This window comes from Filicampus tigris, chromosome 5, assembly GCF_054856515.1.
Source record: "Filicampus tigris isolate MCC_2025a chromosome 5, RoL_Ftig_1.0, whole genome shotgun sequence".
Taxonomy (NCBI): domain Eukaryota; kingdom Metazoa; phylum Chordata; class Actinopteri; order Syngnathiformes; family Syngnathidae; genus Filicampus; species Filicampus tigris.
The window spans coordinates 8,650,260-8,673,484 of record NC_141221.1 but is presented as its reverse complement, the minus strand read 5'-3'; the positions used below and the strand labels follow the sequence as shown (position 1 = coordinate 8,673,484).

Genomic DNA, 23,225 nt, shown 5'->3' with positions numbered 1-23,225 from the left:
CACCAACAGGCTGCACGGCTATTGTCCAAAGAAGAGTTCAATGAGCGAGACCGGGGAGACAGGGGGAGGTCGCGATTGTGACAACGTGGTAGAAAAGCACTCGAAGAGGACCAGTCCAATTTTGTTTTTGATGCGTGAGATGGATTTAGGGTTTCGTTGAAACGTGACTAATTTCAAATAATCCAAGTGTCCAATACAGGTGGGTCAGTCATATCAAAAGTGAAACGGGCATCCATTTTCGATCTTAGTCATGGCGCAGACCACCCCCTCCCCTCTGTGTAATTCATACGGCCATCACTTCTGGGTGCGTCCCCCCTTCTGTCGAAGATGGTACGTCCAAAGTATAAATACGGTCTACTGAGGCGCCAAGTTAGTAGTTGCGCTTCTTCTCGACAAGAAGTTGTAGACGGCACAGCCAAACAAATTGTGTTGCTGACGCACAGACACAAACAGGAAAACATGCCAAAAAATTTGCAGGAGCTGATCCAGAAGCTGCATGAAATCTTTAAGGAGGACCGTGTCAATGTGGAGGAGGTGCAAGAACTCCTGGAGTCATACAGTAGCAACGAGGAGGACTGGAAGAAATACGCCATTTTTGACCAAGCCAGGTAAAACGCTTCCTTTTATCTACTATTAGAAATGGTTTATGATGAATCATTTAAAGGGCACTGATGCACTCTGCACGCTTGTTGTGACGTCAATGCCTTTGCATTTGGTTCAAATTTGAATAGATTTCGTAGAAGGTGCTTTTTTAAATTCAGCTTTTTTTTTGTGTTAGTTTTGATAGGTATACAAACAGTTGTGATAGAATTTAAGTTAAAAAATATTATTAAAACCACATTAGCCTATTATCACAGGAGAAATTTCATTGGTTAAGCACAAAAAAGTAATCACGTTGGGTTGACCGATTGTTTTTAAGAACAATCAATTTTGCTTTGTTTATTAATATATGTGAATTATTTTTTTTAAGTATCCCCATGTCAACCATTACCTTTTGTCGCACCTCGATTATATACGAGATGGTGACGTCACGTGTTTACCTGTCCTATACTCTATTGACAACAGTGACCTACAGCATATTGCAATAGTGTTCTACTGCCAGTGTTGTGATAGCCAATGAAAGGGGGAGGAGGCAGTGAAGGCTGTGCGGTTAACCAGTCAACAGTAAGCAAAGAACACACACCCTCTGGTGTGTGTGTGTGCAGAGGTTTGGGCTCCGGTGGCGTGAAGATATCCAGGGAGCCACCACAGCTGGCTCCAAAATATTTGGCGACTGACGGAATATGAGGGGAGCGGGCAGGAGGGCTATCCTAACCCCTCCCTTTCACTGAGTCTGTAAAATTATTTAAGGGATGGCATCACTATAACTTTCCTCTACAGCTATGTAGAGTGGAAATGAAATGACTGCAATATATAGGTACTGTATGGTGTTCTTTTGGTGATGAGAGGTGTTGTGTTTGCGACCATTACACATTTTCCAACATGTTTGGGAGACTTCCTTACAGCTGCATATTTTTACTTCCCCTGTCGAAAATGTTTCATTTGTTTTAAATACGGTGCACTGGTTATCGGTCATCAGTGGTGTAGGGAAAACGTTTTTTGAAATGATTAATCTTGGTCTTCTATCACAGAAATTTGGCATTCACATCACTTCCAAACCACACTCTCCAATACGCCATTTCAGCTTTGGCATTTTGCCATACACAACATTGATGGCCTTTTTATTTGCAGATACACAAGGAACTTGGTGGATGAAGGCAACGGAAAGTTCAACCTGATCATCTTGTGTTGGGGAGAAGGCCATGGAAGGTAAGAAACGTTGATATGGACACAGCACGTTTTGTAAACCTTTAGTAGCCTTTAATAGCAGTGATATCCAACCACTGAGCTGTGACATATTAACTAACAGTAATATGACTCTAACTCTAACAGATCATCAAGTTTGCCGTGGGAAATTATCTCAATTCACTTAATTGGTCCGGAATATATATATATATATATATATATATATATATATATATATATATATATATATATATATATATATATATATATATATATATATATATATATATATATATATATATATATTCTAGTTTTATTTCTAAATGTACACTCAGCACCCCATCTTGACAGAAAAAAATGTGGAAATTTTTGCAAAGTTATGAAAAAAGAAACAAACATCATATGGTCATATTCAGTCCCTTTGCAGCGATCTTTACATTTAACTCACATGCTGTCATGCTGCATATATGTATATATATATATATATATATATATATATATATATATATATATATATATATATATATATATATATATATGTGTATGTGTGTGTGTATATGTATTTATTTATTTCAAGGTAATTATATAATAATATAATATAAATATGATACCAAAAAAAATTATTTTTTTGGAGTACTTATGTCGGACCAAAGGTGGCAACACATAATATGTTGAGCTTGTACCTTTGTGATGATATTGCTACCTACCAACACTGCTGCGCACGCATTTGTGCTTGTGACCACCTTGCAGTAGCATACACGACCACTCCAACTCACACTGCTTCATGAAGATGCTTAAGGGACAGCTTAAGGAGACACTCTACGACTGGCCCAAGGGTGAAGACAAGATGACCGAGAGGTCACACAAGATCCTGGAGACCAACTCCGTGGCCTACATAAAAGGTAAGAAGAAAAACATTTTTTGGCAGGCGTCTGCATTCTTAAACAGGGTGTTATCATGGCGTGTGTGGAAAAAACCCAAACGTCTTTTGCATGCTCTCCCCCTGAGATAATAACTCTCTTATGTAGCTATGTGATACATCCCATAAGCTCAGTGTGCCCACATGACTCATATCAAGTGTCATTTCTTTCTTAATCAAACATAAACTGTTTTAAATTCAGTTACGAGTGAAAAGACAAAGCACGTCATTAATGACGGAGGCACACTGCTATTTTAACCCCTGTGATGTAATGCGTGAAACAGGCAGTAGATTAGTGAATGCCACGTTCCTCTTTAAAAGTAAACATAAAACCGTAGAGGAAAAGGTATAAATAGCCCAAAAGTGTTTGACCCACAAAGGTTTATGTTACGACCACACGGTGTAGTAGGGGTTAGCATGTGTCTCACGATTAAGAGGTTCGGGGTTCAAATCTCCAGTTGGTATGTTCTGCTTGAGTGGGATTTCTCCAGGCACTGCGGCAACCTCCCACATTTCAAAAATGTTTCTAAGACTCTGAATTGGCCGTAGCTGTGAAAACAGTGTGAATGGTTGTTTGTCTGTATGTTCCCTGCGAATGCATGGCGACCAGTCCAGGGAAATACTCCGCCACTCGCCCAAATTCAGCTGGGATAGGCTCCAGCTCACATGCAACACTTATGAGAATAAGTGGTATATTGTGGAAAATGAATGAATGGACGCTGCTACCTCTGTTGAGAAGGTGTGTGTAGTGTTCCACAAGGATCTGTCCTAGAGCCATTTGTTATTGCATGTTGACAATGCAGATTTTATTAACCCACTGGTTTTAGTTACTAAAAAAATGTTTGTTTGTATAGTACAATTTCAATGCGCTCTGAGATCAGCAGACAAACTGTGCTAGGTGTCACCTCTTACTCAAAGTCAGCCGGGATAGGCAGCAGTTCACCCGCAACCCTAATGAGGTCACGCCACCAAATAGATGGATGGCCATATTATGTAATAGGAAAGACTCGTCGCTGAATAATATTTTTCTTTACTTTGGCCCATGCCCCACGGAGAACTTTGTTTAACCTGCCATGATAGGAAAAACGTTTTGTCACCGCTGATCTACTTGTTGCTTCCAACACCGGGAGAGAGTGTCTGCCATGAACCACATATCACAACATTCCAGTGGCATCCCCTGACTGAACATTTCCTCTGTGTTTGTGTGCGCGTGTCTTTCAGACGCCATAGGCCTTCACCGTGTGGAAAATGTGAGTCACGCAGAGCGTTCCGTCAGTTTGCACCTGTACAGCCCACCCTTCCAGACGTGCCAAGTATTTGACGAGCGCACCGGCCACAAGAGCGTCGCTCCGATGACCTTCTGGAGCAAATATGGAGAGAAGACTCCATCAGTAAGCAACTTTGTTTCATTATGCATTTGCTAATCTACTGTTTAAAAAATAGCAGTCCTACCAGGCAAGAAACCAGCTTTGGTCACTCACAGTCGGTGACCCTACACTGCCAGAGTAAGAAATAACGTAATTTCTCCCAATTGCTATTTAAAAATATTTTATGAGCAAATAAAAATATTGATAATGATCAAACAAGTAATTAAATATAAGTAAAACTTAAATGTTACACATTGAACTCCTGCTTATTCGACTTTTGCCTATTGCAAATTTCCAAGGTTAATGGTTTGAATTGTATTTATTAAATATGCAATCACATCAATGTGCAGGTCACTTTGCGTCACAAAAGAAAACAAAAACAACAACTGTATTTTACAGTTAATTTTATCGTGCATTTTATTTCCTGGGGATGCAAATGGTACCGATTCGGTGGAATGGCCCACAAGCTGTTAAAGTATACCAAGACCACAACACTGTGGAGTTTTAGTACTTTAGTTTGAGACACTAAATAGACAAGATGAGAAGATAGCGGCAATCCATGGGAGTTAGTGCACAATAAACTAGGCCACACCCTTTGCGTTCAAAAGTGTTTTTCGTAGGATCAAGTATTGTAAAAAATATATTAAAGTCAATTCAGAAAAGAAGACTATATGGAATTATAAAGTATGATAAAAATTAACATACTTAAAAAAATATGATTATTATTTGATTATAGTCATAGGTTATGGAGAAGCCTAACTGTTGTTTGTTTCCCTTTTTGTATTGTAGGTGGCCGCAGCATCAAAGGAGAACAACTAGGAGACTCCGGATCATGTTGGCTTTAAAATGGCCCTTTTTTTCTGCTGAAATACAGCTGCAAGCTTGTTTAAAAGGCATTATTGTAGCTTTATCACTCACTGCTTGGCAAATACAGATGAGCACCAAATGACATGAATAGACTTTTGGGAACGCACTTTACAGAAAAAACTTTTTTGTGAAATGATGAATCACAAAATGGATGGAGGGGTAACAAATTTCTCTCGCAGTTGAGCATTTTTCTGTCTGTAATATAATGTTGGCTTAATGTCTGCTGAAAATTGAATAGGTTTTAGCCTTGTATGTATGGCCTGATCAAAGCAAAGGTTCTGTTAGATTTTATTTGTGGGTGGGTAAAATGAAATGTTTGTCTATAGAGGCAAAACCAATTGTTAACACAAACAATTCCAGTGATTATAATTAGCGGACAGTAAAGTGTGTACCTTAATTTAGTTCATATTGTCACTATTTGACATTTTATATTTGTAGCTAGTGAAGTCATATTGTGTAGTTTTTTTGTTGTTGTTTTTTTGTTGTTTTTTTGATTGTTTTGATTTCTGTGATACAATAAAAGATCAACTGGAACAACAAAAAAATTTTCTTCTTTTTTTTTTGTTTGGAGCATTTTTACAAAAGAAAAACATAACTTACTAGTGAGGGAGGGTACACCCTGGACTGGTGGCCAGCCAATCGCAGGACTCACACACACACCCATTGGCGCTCATATTCTTCAGTGACTCTAACATGCATTTTTTGGAATGTGGGAAGAAACCGAGCACCTACAGAAAACCCGCACAAGCACGGGAAGTACAGACTAAGTCCACACAGCAGGGCCCGGGAAAGGATTCAAACTCAGAACATCAGAACTGGGAGGCAAATGTGTCGGGAAAAATCGCCAGGCAACTGTGCTGCCTCGACAATGGTTTTCCAGAAAGAAATCTGCAAAAGCAGGTACTAGTATTTCCTACTTAATTATGGTGTTCCACAAGGATCTCTCCTGGGACCATTAGTTATGATATGTTGACAACGCCGAGCTCAGGGCTCAGGTAACGACCAATCACGGCTCAGCTTCAGAAAACAGGTCAGATCGGACGTTAACTGAGCCCTGAGCAGTTGTGATGTCATTTTCAGTTGACAGAGGTGACAAAATGGCCACCCCCAGAGATGTCTTGAAAATGGGTGGATTAACTCTTATTCCACAAACGCAATATTTATCAGAATGCCTTGTTTCAACTAGTGGGCTTGCATAGAACATATTCTTTATAAAAAACAAGTTTGGGATTACTTCCTCTTTTAGCCCCTATCCCACTGAGCGGCAAACGCTTGGGAGTGTTTTTGAAGGCAGCGAATGTTGTGTTCACATCACAGTTCGTCAGGGTTCATTCAATGTCACAAAACGTTCGGCAACAGTTCACCTACAGTTTTAGTGATTTTTCTTGTCATTTGGGGAACATTTCCCACTGTTGACGAAGGTTAAAAAAAAAAAAAAAAAAAAAAAAGCACATTCACGTCAGGGTTTCGTTCAATGTCGCAAATGTTCGCCCCTCAGTGGGATAGGGGCTTTAAGGAGGGGTCACCCTGTCTTGCTCCGACATTCCACAAACATGTGTTACGTTCATTCAAGACGAAGTTGTCCATAGATGTGAGTGTGAGTGAATGAGTCTGTTAATACTCAATTGATAGTCGTAAAATGAACAGTAGCTGGAGAGTTAAAAGATAAGCTGTTTCTGTCTGGCAAATGTCCACAATGTGGCGAATTATGAATTGACTATTTTTGACTGATTAAAAGATGGCAGTGTGTCATGCTGTCATTTGCGTAGTTCGTATGGGAGGAGACTTCAAGGAGCAGAAAGCTTGACATGTTTTTTCTTGCTATATAGTATGCCCTTTTTTTCATGGAGCATCTAGTTGGCATTTTGTAAATTTCCATCCATCCACTTTCTGTACCTCTTATCCTTATTAGGGTTGTGGGTCAGCTAGAGCCTATCGGAGCAGGACAAGGGCGAGAGGCGGTGTTCACCATGGACTGGTTGCCAGCCAATCGCAAATTATCAAAATGTTCACAATTTATTTTTCTGTTCGGTGTCACGCCAACAAAGCAAACAAAACATTTTTTTGGAGTGCTAAAGATATTGAAATGATTTGTCGGTCATTTGGGCTGCTGAGTCAGAAGACTAAATCAGTTTCTTTGAATTGGCTCTCGTATTTGAGACACCGACGTTTTTGACAATTGATTGTTAATTCATGTACTTTGACAGTTTACGAAATGTGATCGTGACTAAAAGTAAGGTTTGTGCTTAAGTCACCTGCTTTTGCATTTGTTTTTACTGTTAATAATGGCTAATTGTCAGATTTCTTGCTTGATTTTCACATGAAACGTGCCAATAGAAGGCTCTCGGCGGTAACGGTTGTCGTTTTTCATGATATTGCATCAACAATGAAAGAACACTGTATGGACATGCTTGAAAAGACAGATACAGCCTCATCAAAGTTGTAGAATAAAGAGAATATCAATGTCGTAACTTGGGTATTATTATTATTATTATTATTTTAAGACCAAAATATGGTAATTTGCAAAAAAACAAAATTATTTTCGGAATCAGTGCCGTCAAAATATCCTAAATGCGTTGAAACCACGTTGGCACCAAAATGTGTGCTGACAACTGTAATCTTTCACAGCCGGACTGGAATTTTGACATCCACTCCTTAAAATTATTATATATTTTTAAATTGTAATATTATGATGATTCTTATAACATTACATTGACATGTATTATTACTACTTTGTTCTTGTAACAGTACTTTTTTTCCCCACAATGTTGCAACCTTTTCTCATAACACTACAACTTTATTCTTGTAACTTTTTCTCATACATTATAATCTAAAGCCTTATCCTCATTACTTTGAGATTCCGTTTGCTGTAATTTTACTTTTGTTTTATTTCAGTGCTCTAATAATCCTAAAATTGGCTAATATTGATAATTATTGGATCAGCAGACATTGTTAATTAATTAATTTTAAAGAAACTAAACAACTGCGCAGTCTACGGAGAAGGAATTCAAAGACAGCTATCCCTTTACAGGCAGACCGTGTATTGAACGCCAACAGTCTGTACAAGCTCACAGGTCAATGTTGGGCCCTGAAAAAGGAACCTTATGGTCATCTCATTTCATCACTGTTTGCTAAACGTACACAGCATGTCATTGGGGTATTTGTTCAATGAATCTCAGGGGAAGCATGGGATGGCTGACAGACTGTACAGTATTATAAAAGGTCAAAGTGACAACATGTATTTTTACCATGCCATTTTTTTTTGTATACTTTGCGACACACTGGACAGAGGCTTATGAAACAGAATGTCTTATCACCAGACAGCGATAAGAACTTACTGAAGGACGGCTTGCCATATTTTTTTTTTTTTTTTTTTTTAATTGCATAACAATGTAGTTAGTGCGGGCCATGGAGCAGGGACTTATTTCACTAGTTGATATCTCTATGTTGTTGCTGCCAACCTATAAACACAGACAATAAATGTAACAATTTAGGTTAAGATACAGACAGGATGCAATATAATTTAACAATAAACACCGATGATGTTTTATCCCGTAGTACATGACAAACAAAACTCCCAAAAGAAATAGGGTGGTGATCCTTCACAAAACCAGAAATGAAGCTACGGTTTTCTCATGTCACACATCATTCTGAAACTGCGGTACAAAACGATTTGACATTTTTTTTAAACACTCATTTACTCGTTCATGTAATTTCTCCCAAACACTTGGCCTGTTCTACTTCCCATTTAACCAGGGTGCTCCTCAAAGATCTGTCCTGGAGCCACCAGGTATATTATTTCAACAAGACAAATGTCCCACTGATTTCAATTAAAAATAGCTGGAAAATGCAACAAATTCTACTTTCTCGTAGCACGATTGCACAACTGTCATTTTGTGATTAGAGCCCAAAACTTTAGATTTGTGACACAAATGTCCTAACGGTACACTACGCTGCACTTGGACTCATTTCAATTTGTTGTGATTTCAGTGTTTGGAGCAACATTATAAATATCACAATTATGTTTACTAATTAGTCACCCATATCTTTGAAGAGCAAACAGAGAGAGGAAGCATGTCAACTCACCCACTCGAAGCTTACGTGCTTTCAAATTCTGAAAATAAACTATTCATTTGCTTTGTATTGTTTGCTGCTCGCAACTTATTCAGACCATTTTGAAAAAACACTGTTGTCATTTATGTAGCTATTGACTGCCATATTTTTGTCCCAGATATAAATTTGTCTAAATGTGCCAGGTCAGGCACAGGTCCTCTCACTGTCTTTTTTTGTTTTGTTTGGTATCACTGTTTACAGACTGTTCACACTCCATAATGCAACAACATATCAGCTGAGGTCAAGAAGAGATCATAAAGCAGGAGTAGTTTTCTTACGGAGACTGAAAGTGCAAAGTAGAGTGTGGCACTGTGCTTCCGCGTGATAACAGTGAGTTTGATGACTCTTCTTGCACCCAAACAAGTGCAATATCTTTATGAAATTGGCCGGTGTACATTGATAACGAAAACCATTCATTCATGGAGAAGTTAAATATGCTGGACTATCACATGACGCTGTGACTAGATTAGTTGGGAGGGAGGGCGTGAACGGATTTTTGTGTTTTTGTTTTGTTTTCCTTTGGATGTTTTACAGCACTTTGAGTTGCATTTTTATGTATGAAAAGTGCTATGTAAATAAAATGTGATAGATTGATTGATAAGCGCCCCCACCCACACAACTTTTTTCATTTCAATTTGATCTCAAATATTCTTCTCAACTGCTTCAACTGAACAAAAATAAAACTGCAACACTTGCTTTTGCTGCCATTTTTAATGGAATGAACTGTGGTCTGACTCTTATTTGTGTGCATTTGTGATCAACAGTTGATGAAAAGGTTATCTTAGAGACCTGAGAACCTTCCACAACTGCCAATGATTGCCCAATTAAAATGTCAATTGTAATCCCTTCAAATGAAAGAGATGAAAAAGTACTGCTGAAGAGTCTCTCGTGTTATAAACATTCACCATCCGAGTATCCTTCCGGACCCACCAAAGATTTGATCTCCTCCAGAATGTTAGGACTTGTTTTCGGCTCTGACCCTTCTGACCCCGACATTTGTATGACCGCCGCCCTCTGAGATCCTGCTGACTGCGCCTTGTTACTTACAATGTCCCTCATGATGTCCCCTGCACTCCATCTGCCATCGGAGCCGCAGTTATGGGATGAATTGCTGTGACTGGAATTCAAGCCGTTACTATGATGGGAAGCGCCGAGGCCGCCGCTCGGGCGACTTCTCGGAGTCTGACAACTTTCACGGTGGGATCTCTGGCTAGCAAAACTGCGCTCCGAACCCGAGTCGTACTGGGTTTCGGGTTTAGAAAACTGATCTGGCTCCTGTTCTCTGATGACACTTAAGTCCAGCTGTGCTCCAGCAGCCTGTTGGACGGTCACGTCGATCGACCCCTCTCGATGCAGAGGCTTTCTGTAGGTGGGCGGAGATTTAGGAGTGCTGATGTCTGCTACGTCAGCGGGATGAGCACTGGCAGCCTAAAAAGAAAGTGAAGGATTTATTTATATGAATTCTAATTTGTAATGCCAGCCTGGCAGCATACCTCCATCCATCCATCCAAATTGATTATCCTCACGAGGTTGGAGCAAAAATGTGTCAAATACACTTAGGCTAGATTTACTGGACATTGCAGGCCAAAGGTCCCAATTACGATAAACAGTTAAGATCAACCCCGCCCACCCCCTTTCAGTTTAGCCTAGAAGTTTTAAAGTCTTCACCACAAAGTTGGGGTGCATTTTTTTCTAAATCGAATAATATGTAAGCTGTTTATTTTTAAGTGCAATGTTATAAGATTATTGTCACAAGAAGTGTTTGGTGGTATATTTACAGTTTAAATGATGACTAATGGCTATACAAAATTTATGGTGTTCTCAATTACTTAAGTTTTCACTATTTGCATCAGGATTCCATTCCATGCTTTGCTTTTACACATACCTTAATGTGTAATTGGCTCTGTTTTCAGAGGTCAAGGTAAGTTTCAAAAGACAAGCATGACAAATCCCTTTTCAAATTGTGCACCTGAATCTCATGAGAATGATGTCCACAGGATGCTGCTCCATCCACTTGGGTCACATGTCCCAGTGTGGAAGAGAGCTGTGGTCTTCCCATAGGTGAGAAATCCGACGTGTCAATGCCAGCCATCGATGCTAGCTGACCTAGACTGAGCGAGAACACGTTAGTGAAATGAAAGTAAAGTGCCAATACCTTACACGCGAGCAAATGTGTGACACAAAAATGTAACGTCAAACACGTGGCTGTTGACTCCCAAGTTCTTCTACTGTATATTAAAAACAGTATTTGCCAATTATTTTTGTTCCAGGCTCAAACTTTCAACATCATAAAACACGTAATAACTGCACAGGTGATTTTTTTTTTTTTTTTTTTTTTAAATAACTGTCTGTTGATTACCGGTATTTGTAAAAAGGAGAAAAAAAAAAAAAGTAACACCAGGCAGAGCCAGCATATGTTACGGAAATCAGCAAATGCTAACTTGTTAATAAGCCAGTAAAACTGATTGTTCCGGATATTTAAAAAAAATATAATAATCAGAGTGGTCACTGCTACAGAGGGCTTTCGTTTTCTCTCTGCATCGTAAAATACTTCCATTTTATATTACCATCATGTACGTATGCAATGACGATGGTCAATGTGTTGGTGACCTAAAATGCAAGCTGCCCAAATGAAATTGCCTTATGTTTTTGAAACAAGCAATGCTAATTTTAAACTGACAATTTGCATATTTGCGTTTGAAATTACCTCAATTGTTTCTCGACAAGAAAATACAGTTCACTGCTATGGCCAATGTATGAATGAATTTAAAAAATAAAAACTTTATTACACAATTATAAATACAAACTATTATAAAATACACACTTTATTTACACTTTATTATTATATGAAAGGGAAACCAATTGGCCGTCCAATATTAAGTGAAAATGTATCAAGCTTATCCAAAAACACAATTATTCGATACAACTTTCAGTATGATATTCAAATACTGAAATATTGTTATATTGTCATGCTTTTATTGTTTAATAAAACCCTTGCTACAGGTCCCTGGTATTAACCTAAGATTGCTCCTCAAAATATATCACTAGTAAAATATTTTCAGCCTTGCCTTCTGTGGTGATGTCAAATAAAAACATAATACAGCCAAAATAAAAGGTAAAACGCATTTGTGGAGCTAATACTTGGTGAAGTCTCACACAACTCTTGTAAGACAATAGTTTGAAATATACGGGTTTTTTTGCACCTTTGAGGCATGTTTTTCCAGAATTTTTTGTCGACCTTCGAATTGTATTACTTGAGGGGCAAACTGTCTCTCATTCAAGTAAAAAAACAAAAACAAAAAAACCCAACAACTTCAGGATATGACACTGTGACGCAAGATAAAGGAGTACAAAAATAAGAAAAGAATGAAAGTCATTCTCTTTCCTTATAAGTCATCGCACTGTCATGATGCAGTGGAGCAGAAAAAAACAGCACAAACCCAGATAAGGAATGAACTACACTGTCAAATAAACCGACTTGCTAAAAATGAAACTAAATTAAGTGCAGTGTTACAGCACAGGAAGCAAGCAGTCAACAACCAATGGCAAATTGTGGTAAAAGAGCATCTCTTGCCCCACTAGATCACATTCAATGCTTGCGCTTCCGTGATAAAGTGCAATTTTAAGCATTCTAATCATCTAAGCATTTTGATAGTAGACTTACTTGATGATGGATTTTTAAGCTTTTCATTTCGTGCCAGAAAACAGTTACAAAAAACTACTACAGAACGTAGGCTTTTTTTTTTTTTTTTTTTTTTTTTTCCCGAACTTCCACGCTTTAATTGCAGATTCCTGATCATAATCCAAAGTTAATCAGTCTAAATCACATATACAGCTCATTTATTTTTGGTTGTTGATTAAAACTACTCCAATCAATTAGTGATTGCCATTACGAAGGACCATGACCTTTATTTTTTTACTCTACTAGATATGAAAACTTTACTCCCTCCAAATTGCATCCCAATCACATTTACATCTTTTAGTTACAACTCCTGCTTTAGTTTTGACAGATCTGCCTTTTTAAATCCGTTTGACATATTAAAGCCGCACGTTTCATTTCAAGTCCAGTTACCACTTTAGACCAATTGTGTCCCTGTACCAAAAATGATGATGATGATGATGGTGGTGATGAATTTGGTCCTTCAAAAGTTTCACACCGAATGTATCTAGTATATTCAACATCGAACATACATGTTCCAAAGATGATCCAGATACAACTCAAAAGTCAATCATTTAGGTCACAGAAACTAAATGATACAAACATCCAATATGTGGTGTTTGCAGAGATCATTTTAATATGTATACATACAATATATATATATATACACACACACATATATATATATATATATATATATATATATATATATATTTTTTTTTTTTTTTTTAACAAGAAAAGTAGGTTTTAATATGTTTAAATGTGTGTTGTGTTCTTCTCAATTGCCATCTCTAGATCGCGGATGGTTCTGGAATGTAACCCTCGCGATAAACCGAGGTTCACGGTTCTGTTAAATCAAGATGGCGTTATCATGTCATCAACGAATAAATGTGTAAGAATAATGTAAGAATAATAATGCATTTTAGTATTCATGTGTTTGATTTTTATCATTAGGCCAACTTGCTTAGTGTGCTTTGCTTTCACATATGTATGTTAATTACACACACACACACACACACACACACACACGCACACACACACACATAGACATAGACAATACAAGTTCATAGTGTTCCAGCTGCTTTCGCTCCCCTTTCCCTTAGAGCTGGAACACCTTTGTTATCAGGGACACCGAAGAATAATAAAAAGAAAGGGGGCGCAGGAGCCGGGCAGAGCGTTTTAGGAAAAGTAATCGTACACTTCCCTGCGCTCTCCTTGCAAGTAAAAAGACAATATTGTTGTAGAATGTCTTCTCTCCTCATTGTGTGCATTGTTTATGAATGTCTCACTTGGTGTGAACCTGACAAAATGATCAACAAAAACACTGGCGGGGATTTACTGCATTTGAATGACTTTCTGATCACCTACAGATTAAAAGGCGCTCAATGAAGGTAACAGGGTTAACAGAAGTAGTAGTTAGTTGTGTCAAAACAAAACTTAAGCATCGAAAATGGGCTGGGAGTGGCCAGGACTATTTGAAGGACTTGAGCTGCTTAACTTTCAATGAACGTAAATGGAAAAATTGGGGTGTTTGAAAACTTTTGCCTTGTTGTGTACATTTAACACATTTTCATTACCGTAGTTGTATTAAAACAGTGGTTAAGTAAACTAATTATGAATGGTACAATTTAAAAATGTGACTATTATTGATCATTACATTTTTGTATTAAACATTTTACAAACACTTTTTTGAAATAAAAAAAAAACAACTCTTTTTGTTTCATTAATAAAAATCTGTCTGATTTACTGTAAAAATCAAATGTTTGCCCACATCTACTGCATCTAATCGGAATCGGGTCTTGCTGTAAGGTGCCCTTGGCTGTTTTGAAACGTGCTTGCTAGTAAAATATATTTATAATAATAATAATAATAATAGTAAAAATATTTAGTATTTATAATAATAATCATAATATTAGCACCATATTCAAGAGGCATCAGAATGAAAAAGAAACTTTTAGCTTCATGTTTCACTTTCAGAATGAATGTGGAAAAGTAACGCAGGATGAAAAGAAATACCGTATGCTGTGGTCTCACACTAACAATCACACGAGGAAGGAAGTGAACGATCAGCATCCCCGCCCAGATTAGGTGCCTCGAGTTTCATTTTGAGTCCATCGATGGCAGCTGAGAATCAAGTGGAGTTATTTTAAACCACGTGGCCACGAGGACTGCACTGCTGTTAGCTGCTTCTAATATGTCACCTTATGTATCCAACTAACCGAGGTCATCGAAATTGCGCAACTTCTTAGTAAAAGCAGATTTTTTTTTGTTTTATTTGACTGTGCAAGTGGTCATAATTGACCTTTTATGTGTATTCTTAAATGTATTTTTGCCATTCTTTAAACAACTTGCTGGAAGAATTAATCACAATGTGGCTGGTAAGTGTTATATTGGAGCGCCAGAGCACTGTGGGAACAGAAATGGCGGGTATTTGTGTTACCCACCCAGCATCGTTGACAAGATCCAGGAAAGCGTGGAACTTGGCGAACGAGCGTTCGATACTCTCCAGGACGTCTTCGTCTTCGAAAGCGCTGCGGTCTGGCGGCGCGGAGCCCACGGCCCTGAGCGCCTTGGACAGGGAGATGTTATGATCACGAAGACGAGCGTTCTCCAGCTCTAACTGGAGCAAAACAAGACAACGGCAGAATAGAACGTTATTAGAGAGTGTTGTTGTTTAGCTAACAAGAGTAACTGTGCTATTATCAACCTTTTTTTCCACAATGGCAAAATATTATCTGGAAGGCAAATAAAACTTTGTGGTACTTTTCTTTGTGTAAATAATGCAGTTCACCGCCTAGTCGTAGAGCAAATAAAGTCAAACAACCATTCATAATCACGTTTACACCAATGGACGATTTGGAGTCTTCGATGAATGTTTTGGGAATGTGAGAGGAACCTGTGGAAAACCCACGCAGGCATGTAAAATCAAAACAGCAAGGCCCGAGCCAAAATTCGAACTCCAAACCTCAGAATTGGAAGGCAGACATGCGAAGCACGCGCCCATTCTGCTGCCATGTTGAGCTCCTCTCAACACAATATTTCATACAAATAGTCAAGATAAACCATGCTGGTATTACAGTACAGTACCTCTCTGAGTAAAGATTCCGCTTTGAGTCTGGCTCTGCGCTCCTCTCCCAATCTCAAACGACATTCCTGTAGCGCCATCTGCAGGACAAACATAAGTCAAACAAAGTTCTAGCAATAACGCCAGGGCTAGATGTGGCTAACCTGCATACGATCCAACCGCCGTGCAACGACGCTGTCCTGCTGGCTTCCATTAGATGATCTCTGATCCCCCGCCACCATTGCCTCACCCTCTTCCTCATCGCCATCCTCCTCTTCCTCCGATTCGGACGCAAATGTAACCCTCACAGCGGACGCAGCCTTTGATGGAGTCAGAAGAGTGAATTAAAATGTAGCAAATGTAAAAGAAGTCATGAAGCTATTCATATAAATCCGTACTTGACCTCGAAGATGCTGCGTTGACTGGAAACGGTGGTCCTTGGCATCTGCAGGAGGAAAACCGCTGTAAAATAAGAATGCAACTCTTGAGCTTTGAGGCCGCAGGTACTAATTGTCACATTTGGAATGACAAAGGATCGTTATTTTCCGCTATCCCCTGTTAATTGTTGTAAATTCTCACTCGGATTGTGGAACCTGCTGCCTTGTCATCTTCAACTACTGTGTGCGTTTTGTTTTTTAATTTGCAAGCAACTCGCTCAACAGTCTCCTCACCGCTGGCGTCCAGCACGTGCAGCGGAATGATGAGGCATGTGTCTGCAGTGGGAAGCCGGCTGTTGACGCGGAGCAGCAACTGAGCCTTCATCTCCAGGAGAGGTCATTTTTTGAGGAGCTGCGGCACAAGAGAGCGACATCGGTGAATGATGTGGTCGTCACCAATGTAGAGTCGCACAACATGTTTTGATTACACTTGGGTCAGTAATCTGACACGTTCAAGACTCCAGAATAGCAGGAAGTGTTCATCAAAAACAAAGCCGATTTTATTCCTTAGAGGAAGTCAACCCAAACATATTTTTTTCCGGAATATGTTCTATGCAGGCCCATTAGTTGAGACAAGGCATTCTGATTAATATTGCGTTTGTGGAATATGAGTTAAGAAGCAAAATGCGCCCGCTTTTAGCCATGCCAGGGGGCGGCCATTGTGTCACTTCTGTCGACTGAAAATGACATTACAAGTTGCTCAGGGCTCAGGTAACGACCGATCACAGCTCACCTGTTTTCTGAAGCTGAGCCATGATTGGTCGTTATCTGAGCCCTGAGCAACTGTGATGTCATTTTCAGTCGACAAGTGACAAAATGGCCTCCCCCAGAGATGGCTAAAAACGGGTGGATTTGTCATATTCCACAAAGCAATATTAATTAGAATGCCTTGCTTCAACTAGTGGGCCTGCATAGCACATATTCTTGAAAAAAATATGATATTATTGTAAGCCTCTGCAGAATTACACAGGTTGAACATTAACAATATGCCGAAATACAAGAAAACAACTGTATTTAAATATAAAGTGTATTGCACAGAAAAGTTACGTAGAAATTGTACCTAAATAAATATTTAAAGGTTACATGTAAAGGTATTGTACTTAAAAATTAAATATAACCTAACTGTTTGAAATTGAATTCAGTGATTTTTTTTCGCATACCACTAGAGGGACCCCAAGTACCAATGTATCACACTTTGAGACAATCACTGCCCCAGTTCAAATGTCAAACTCAATGCCCGAATCCAGCCCCTCACATCATTTTGTGTAGCCCATCAGAGCTTAACAAGTGTATTGGCATGATTGAAAAGCCAGAAAAGTGACAAAACACGGAAAAGGTCAAAAATTTGACAGAAAATGGCCACCGCTTTGCCAGCCAGAGGTTTGCAAGGATATAAAAACAACCACCACCATCTTGAAACAATTTGACTCGTAAGCAAAGCAAATTGACCTGTTAGACGACTTACACATTTGTTGCTTAAACTTTTCACAAGTATGAGCAAAGCATTTTATCATGTTACTTATGAAAGGCGTGATCAGCATTTGTGTGTGTTGACTGAGTCGAGAAAGTGTCCTATTGTACCTATTTTCTCTGTGGATGCCCTGGACAGCACTCGCCGCTTTGATGCGGATGCTTTCTGTTGCTCTTTGGTGGCAGGTGTGATCCAATAGTACTGAAGTGAACACAAATATAACGTCAGACATTTTTTTCTTACCTGACTAATGTAGGACACTAGCCAAAATCACTCACCTCATGTGCCGGTGCTTCAACTTTCATTAGTACTTTCTCTATTAAAGTCTTAATTAGGGCATTGTCTAAAACAGAGAGAGGGATAAAGGTATTAGCACTGCAATGTAAAAATGTAACGATTGTCATGAAAATTCATATTTTTGTTTCATAAGTTTTGTTATATTTATTTTAAATGTTTCTGCTGCATCATCGGTTAAAAACGTGGTGATTTGTCTACTGGTACACAGTGCAGTGCTTTCTTCTTTTTTTTTTTTACGTGAACAAAAGAATGCAAGTATGCAACTAGAAATGCATGGTCAGAGATAACCAAAGTATCTCACCTGATATCGGGGAGATTTTCTCATGCATGGTATTGCATAATGAAAGTGGATTAAAAAAAATAATTAGGAGTGTGTTAGACGGAGTTGTTGATAACTTCATTAAAATTGTGGGAGGGGGTAACATTTTACCTCATCCTGAGATTTCAAGTATATTAACTAAAACAGTACAGTGAATGTAATGCAATGTAAAAAAAAGAAAGAAAAAAAAAAAAGATTAAAGTAGTTAACTTGTGACAGCTTCCTACCAACTAAAGGGTTATTACGGATATCCAGTATGCAGAGAGTAGAATTAGTCTTCAAGACCTCCAGCAGATGACAAGCTCCTCGATTGGAGAGGCCGCATTTCTGCAGGTCCACAGCTGCTCAAAACACCCCAAACATACAAAGAAAGATATTGACAAACACCATGATATAAATATGTGGACTCTTCTTTGCCGTCATTATAGCGCCACCTTCCTAACCTTTAAGCCAGAGGTCTTCTGCCAGCTCACGTGCAAGACGAGCAGCACCCAGGTCCCCAATCAACGTGTTACAGTTCAGGGTGAGGCGGCGGAGACCTCCCATGCCCTCGAGTTTTGGCTGTTGATACCTCAAAGATTGTGCCCAGGCGGAGCCATGCCGCTGCATTCCCTGATGCTGAAACACAATACAGGTTGATTGTGCCATCGTAGACATGAATTTAACAATATCTTTTCTATTGTGTTTAAATGTGTTTACATTAGAGGTCAAACTATTTGGAAATTCCCCCATCAGGGGAGGGGACTACTGTAATACGTATAAGGACAGAAGCCTGAATGAAATTGTAGAATGTGAACAACATGGGCTATAATATTACCAAGCAAACGGTCAAGATGTTAATAAGAATGAAATTTGATGAAAATTTTACGTAACTACCGCTCATGCTTGTGTTGAAATGTTGACATGCACCCATGAAAACACCACTTTCCTTGTAATTTAGCTAATTTCTGTAATTTTTGTAAGACACTAGATGGAGACAAAGTATTACTCACAACATCGTGCCAGTAGTGGAAGGATTCTCTAATAGTGGCATGATAATAACTACAAATTTATATTTATATGTATATTCATTTTTTTTCACTAAATAAGAAAGGGTTGTAATGAAACTTTCTTTTGAAAAAAAGAAAAAACAGTAGCAAAAAATGTCTGCTCAAAATACACTCAAAGTAGCTATACAAGCCAGACTTGTGGTAATTCCTTGCAACTATCCATAGGTTCTGGCTAACACTTGTGTGTTTTGACTTTTTGGAGTATGGCTTTAAATTTTTTGGGCAAACACAGCATTACAGTAAACATCAAATTTCACCTGGATGATGTTGGCGAGATGCTCAGCTCCTCTCCATGTGATATTGCATCCTGTGAAATCTATTTCTCTGATTCTGGTAGAGTACTTCACACTTTGGCAAATGACTGAAAGATATATTGGGGAAAAACATGCTTGCTCAAATGTCAAAAATGTAACCCAATATAAGATTGTGTAACATTACTGAAAAATAACTATGGATTATGTACATCACAAATAAGTAACCACTTACCCTCCAAACCGTCATCTGCGAAAGGACAGTTTGCCAAGGAGAGCGCTTCCAAAGAAACACTTTTTGCTATACCCTGAAATGGAACACCATTTTTATGCATTCCAACATCCCTCAAAAAAACAAACTTTTTGTAACGTGTTCTTAATCGCACTCTATAATATTGCACTTTATGAAAACACACAGTAATTACATTATCAAATAGAATGTAGAGAATTAAACATTTCCCTTCAATTCAAGGAACATTGTGTTGCTACCTTGGGTTTGCGCACCGTGGCCACCTGGGGCCAGTATAATACATCCATATGAATATACATGGAGACAGTCACAACTCCTCTGTTAGCTCCTGTAATATTAGTCATTCTTTGCAGAGGATAAAGAATATGTTTGAGAGTATTGCAATATTATCTAACTGCATGAGTTGCTTGGCTGTTTGTGTTCAAACATCCGTTGCCAAAAGGGTTGTAATACTGCAACACCGATGCTATTCATTAGCCGTGTTGTGCATTTTGTTTGTTAGCATTAAGCAAATCTGACTTGGATAAATAAATCTGACCTAAATAAGTGTTGAATAAGCGTTATCCAAATGAAATCCTAATTACATTCACATCAGTGGTCAGGGTCATTCCGCTGTACTGTAGAACGTAAGCTGCAATTTTATGGTCCATTCTTACCTTTGTCAAGTTGACAAGGTCTCTTTCCCTCAGAGGAAGCCCGTTAAGCTTTAAAGTCTTCAGGTTGGGAGAAAGTGAAAGACACTCCTTCAGAGCTTTACACAACTTGAATGTCATGTCCTTAGAGCGGATAGATGGGATTTTCTTCCTGAACACTGGCTTGTAGTACCTTCTATCTGTGACATTAAAGACAGTGGTTCAGATGCAAAGCTAGACTCAATGGAGCTCAACGTTAAGGCATTTTTAAGCCTTACCTGCATCTCCACACCCGTGGCTTATCTGGTACGTGCTAGTAATTGCAATGTGGTGAAGGTGCTTATTGATCGAGATAGAGTCCAGGATGGGAGGCCAATCGGCTAACTTGACCCTGTCTCCATTGAAGTCCAGAATGCCTTTGCCGAGATGCATTTTCACAGCAGTGAGGGGGATGGTTTGCTGTCGGGTGCAGGCATAGGTGTAGTAGTCCATGAAGTCATGGGCACCCCGCCTCTTGATCTGAACACTCGCCTGAACCATTGCTTAGGGTAGAAGAAGAATCAGAACATAATACTGTATTTTATGGACTGTAGGTTGCACCAGTCATAAATGTATTATGAAGAAGTAAAGAAAACATGTATAAATTGCTCCTGAATATGTCACTTCTTGAGGGGAAATTTATTTGATAAAAACCAAGACCAAGAACAATCGAGCTCAGACTAACATTCAAAATCTCTGTTGCCTAATCAGGTTGACGGCAGTGAAAGGAGTTCGAGTTGGATTCAAAACTTATGCTCCTAACTACATAAAGTTTTTTTATTTTTAATTTTATACGGCTTACCTTACATACTAAGCCAAGTACTCACTCCTTACATTCAAAGCTCTTTATGTGATTGTGACACATCATATAAATCCCACTTTTCTGCATGTAGTTAAATAAGTGAAGCAAGGGGATCTCTACAATATACTTGCGACTCAGAAGCACATACCTCGGCTCAAAAGTTTGCAACATTTCGACAATATTCAGTAAATCACACTGATTTCAATCAGTGTAGCAGACTCTGCGATTGCTTTCCACCGCGCTCCTTCATTGAAGACAAATGGCTACACTCATGTGGTCTGTTTATTAGCATGAATTAAACCGACAAGTTGCTTTTTTTTAAGTCCCTTGGGAGGGAGGTTGGATAAGTTGCTAAAATGGCAACACTGGACCCGCTATGCTTTTACAAACCAAGTCCTCTCTGTTTACAGCCCTTTTATTAGTGCAAGCAATACGCGTCAGCGTGTGACGATTCACAAATAATGAATTTATTCTAATGAACTTGGTTCAACGAAACATTCAAGAAATTTCTTTTGATTGCATTAACGGGGTCGGTATGAGAGGGGTTCTTGAAAAAATGTCTGTTGATCCATAAAGTTTGGGAAGACTTAGTAACTATTAAGTAATGGTTTAGCTTGAACGCTAGCCTCTTGGCAACTGTCGTGATAAAAAGCATTGTTGTTAGCAACGCTCTGCTAATGGGAAACGGTAATGTTTCAGGTAAACAATCAAATGTTTGACAGCATTTTTAACCGTGACATACCTGAACGTTCAGGAAATAACTTCGGCTGTTTAAGTCTCGTTGCTGAAGTGCTTGGCAACTTCAAAGATTTATTGTTGTGCACAAACGACAGGAGTAATCTTTCAAAAAAGTGACGACAATTTCTTCGTTGTAAGATGTTACGGCATCCCCTTGGAGCTAAACACTTTACCGCCCCCTATACGTAATACACAGTCTTTAGTGGATATACAACCGTAGCTCACAACTGGCAGACATTGTGTCACATGAATGACGAATTCGGATTTGAATTTTCCCCCTTCTCTTATAGATAAAGGAAATGACAATGACGTAAACACACAACACGTGTTGCTCCCCGCCCAGCAAGTTTATTTTTCTTAATCACATTTTCCCCCCCTTTGCAGAGAATAAGGAAGTGTGTGCCTCCTCTTGGGAAAATGTCTGTTTAGTACACGGGTGCCCAAATTTCTTCTTCCAAGGGCAGCATAATAAAGGTGTCTTTTTCCAAATGAAAATGTGGATTTTCCAAGAATAAGGTTGTATTTATTATATTTAATTGAATATTTCAAATTGTTTTCGCTGTAAAATTTTAAATTTATCACCATAATATTATGACTTTACCTTGGACAAATAAAACTTTATTATCACAAGATTAAAATTTTTTATACCATCAAAACACTTTTTTTTAAGAATATCACTTTTTAAATTGAGAAAACTTTAACACTACTTAATTTTCATAACTTTAAGGTCTTTTTTCTAAAAAAAAAAAAAAAAAAAAAAGTTTATTATCATAGCATTTAGAGAGGAGTAATTCACCAAGTGTGGTACGAGTGCCACACGTTGCATGCACAGCATTTAACACATGAAATAAAATCAAGCCTGTCATAAATGACCAGGATGTCTGTTTTGTTATTTTGGGCTCTATTAAGGTTTCTCTCGAAAACCAGAGAAGCATACCTGTCAACCCCGGGGTGTACTGAAATTTGTAATTTGCCTTTACATATCTGTATATAATCTTACACTTTACACATTATTTTAGAATGGCTGCGGTCACGTGAACAGAAATCCGCGATGTGCGCCGTACATGTTTGTAAAGGTGTTTCCACCTGTACAAATTACGCCGAAAGTGCACAACTTGACAGGTATGGAGGTGGACTCGAAAATATGCGAAAAAATTGCTGTAATTT

At 38.6% G+C, this 23,225-nt stretch overlaps 2 protein-coding genes across 2 annotated transcripts; one reads left to right on the top strand and one right to left on the bottom strand.

Moving 5' to 3' along the window:
• Nucleotides 1-368: 368 nt before the first annotated feature.
• Nucleotides 369-5,483, top strand: cdo1 (cysteine dioxygenase, type I). Its single transcript, XM_086031478.1, has 5 exons — nucleotides 369-608; nucleotides 1,732-1,809; nucleotides 2,536-2,687; nucleotides 3,926-4,095; nucleotides 4,861-5,483. Exons 1-5 carry the CDS (start codon nucleotides 460-462, stop codon nucleotides 4,888-4,890), a joined length of 579 nt encoding a protein of 192 aa, XP_085887604.1. The 5' UTR covers nucleotides 369-459; the 3' UTR covers nucleotides 4,891-5,483.
• A 2,842-nt stretch (nucleotides 5,484-8,325) lies between these two features.
• cep78 (centrosomal protein 78) lies at nucleotides 8,326-22,301 on the bottom strand. The gene is made up of 16 exons (XM_086032015.1): nucleotides 22,063-22,301; nucleotides 20,758-21,021; nucleotides 20,504-20,679; nucleotides 19,833-19,905; nucleotides 19,604-19,707; nucleotides 18,741-18,915; nucleotides 18,525-18,638; nucleotides 17,960-18,024; nucleotides 17,792-17,882; nucleotides 16,445-16,562; nucleotides 16,172-16,235; nucleotides 15,938-16,093; nucleotides 15,797-15,874; nucleotides 15,154-15,329; nucleotides 11,021-11,162; nucleotides 8,326-10,479 (listed from the first exon to the last, which is right to left on the bottom strand). The coding sequence occupies exons 2-16, from the start codon at nucleotides 21,017-21,019 to the stop codon at nucleotides 9,943-9,945; spliced, it is 2,331 nt and encodes a 776-aa protein (XP_085888141.1). The 5' UTR covers nucleotides 21,020-21,021; nucleotides 22,063-22,301; the 3' UTR covers nucleotides 8,326-9,942.
• Nucleotides 22,302-23,225: the final 924 nt, after the last annotated feature.

Coding starts and splice junctions, on each gene's coding strand:
- cdo1 (XM_086031478.1), top strand. CDS start 460: ATGCCAAAAAATTTGCAGGAGCTGATCCAGAAGCTGCATGAAATCTTT. Junction 1,810..2,535: donor TGGGGAGAAGGCCATGGAAG/GTAAGAAACGTT, acceptor ACCACCTTGCAG/TAGCATACACGACCACTCCA. Junction 4,096..4,860: donor ATGGAGAGAAGACTCCATCA/GTAAGCAACTTT, acceptor TTTGTATTGTAG/GTGGCCGCAGCATCAAAGGA.
- cep78 (XM_086032015.1), bottom strand. CDS start 21,019: ATGGTTCAGGCGAGTGTTCAGATCAAGAGGCGGGGTGCCCATGACTTC. Junction 19,906..20,503: donor ACCTTGTCAACTTGACAAAG/GTAAGAATGGAC, acceptor GTTCCATTTCAG/GGTATAGCAAAAAGTGTTTC. Junction 18,916..19,603: donor ATCTCGCCAACATCATCCAG/GTGAAATTTGAT, acceptor ATTGTGTTTCAG/CATCAGGGAATGCAGCGGCA.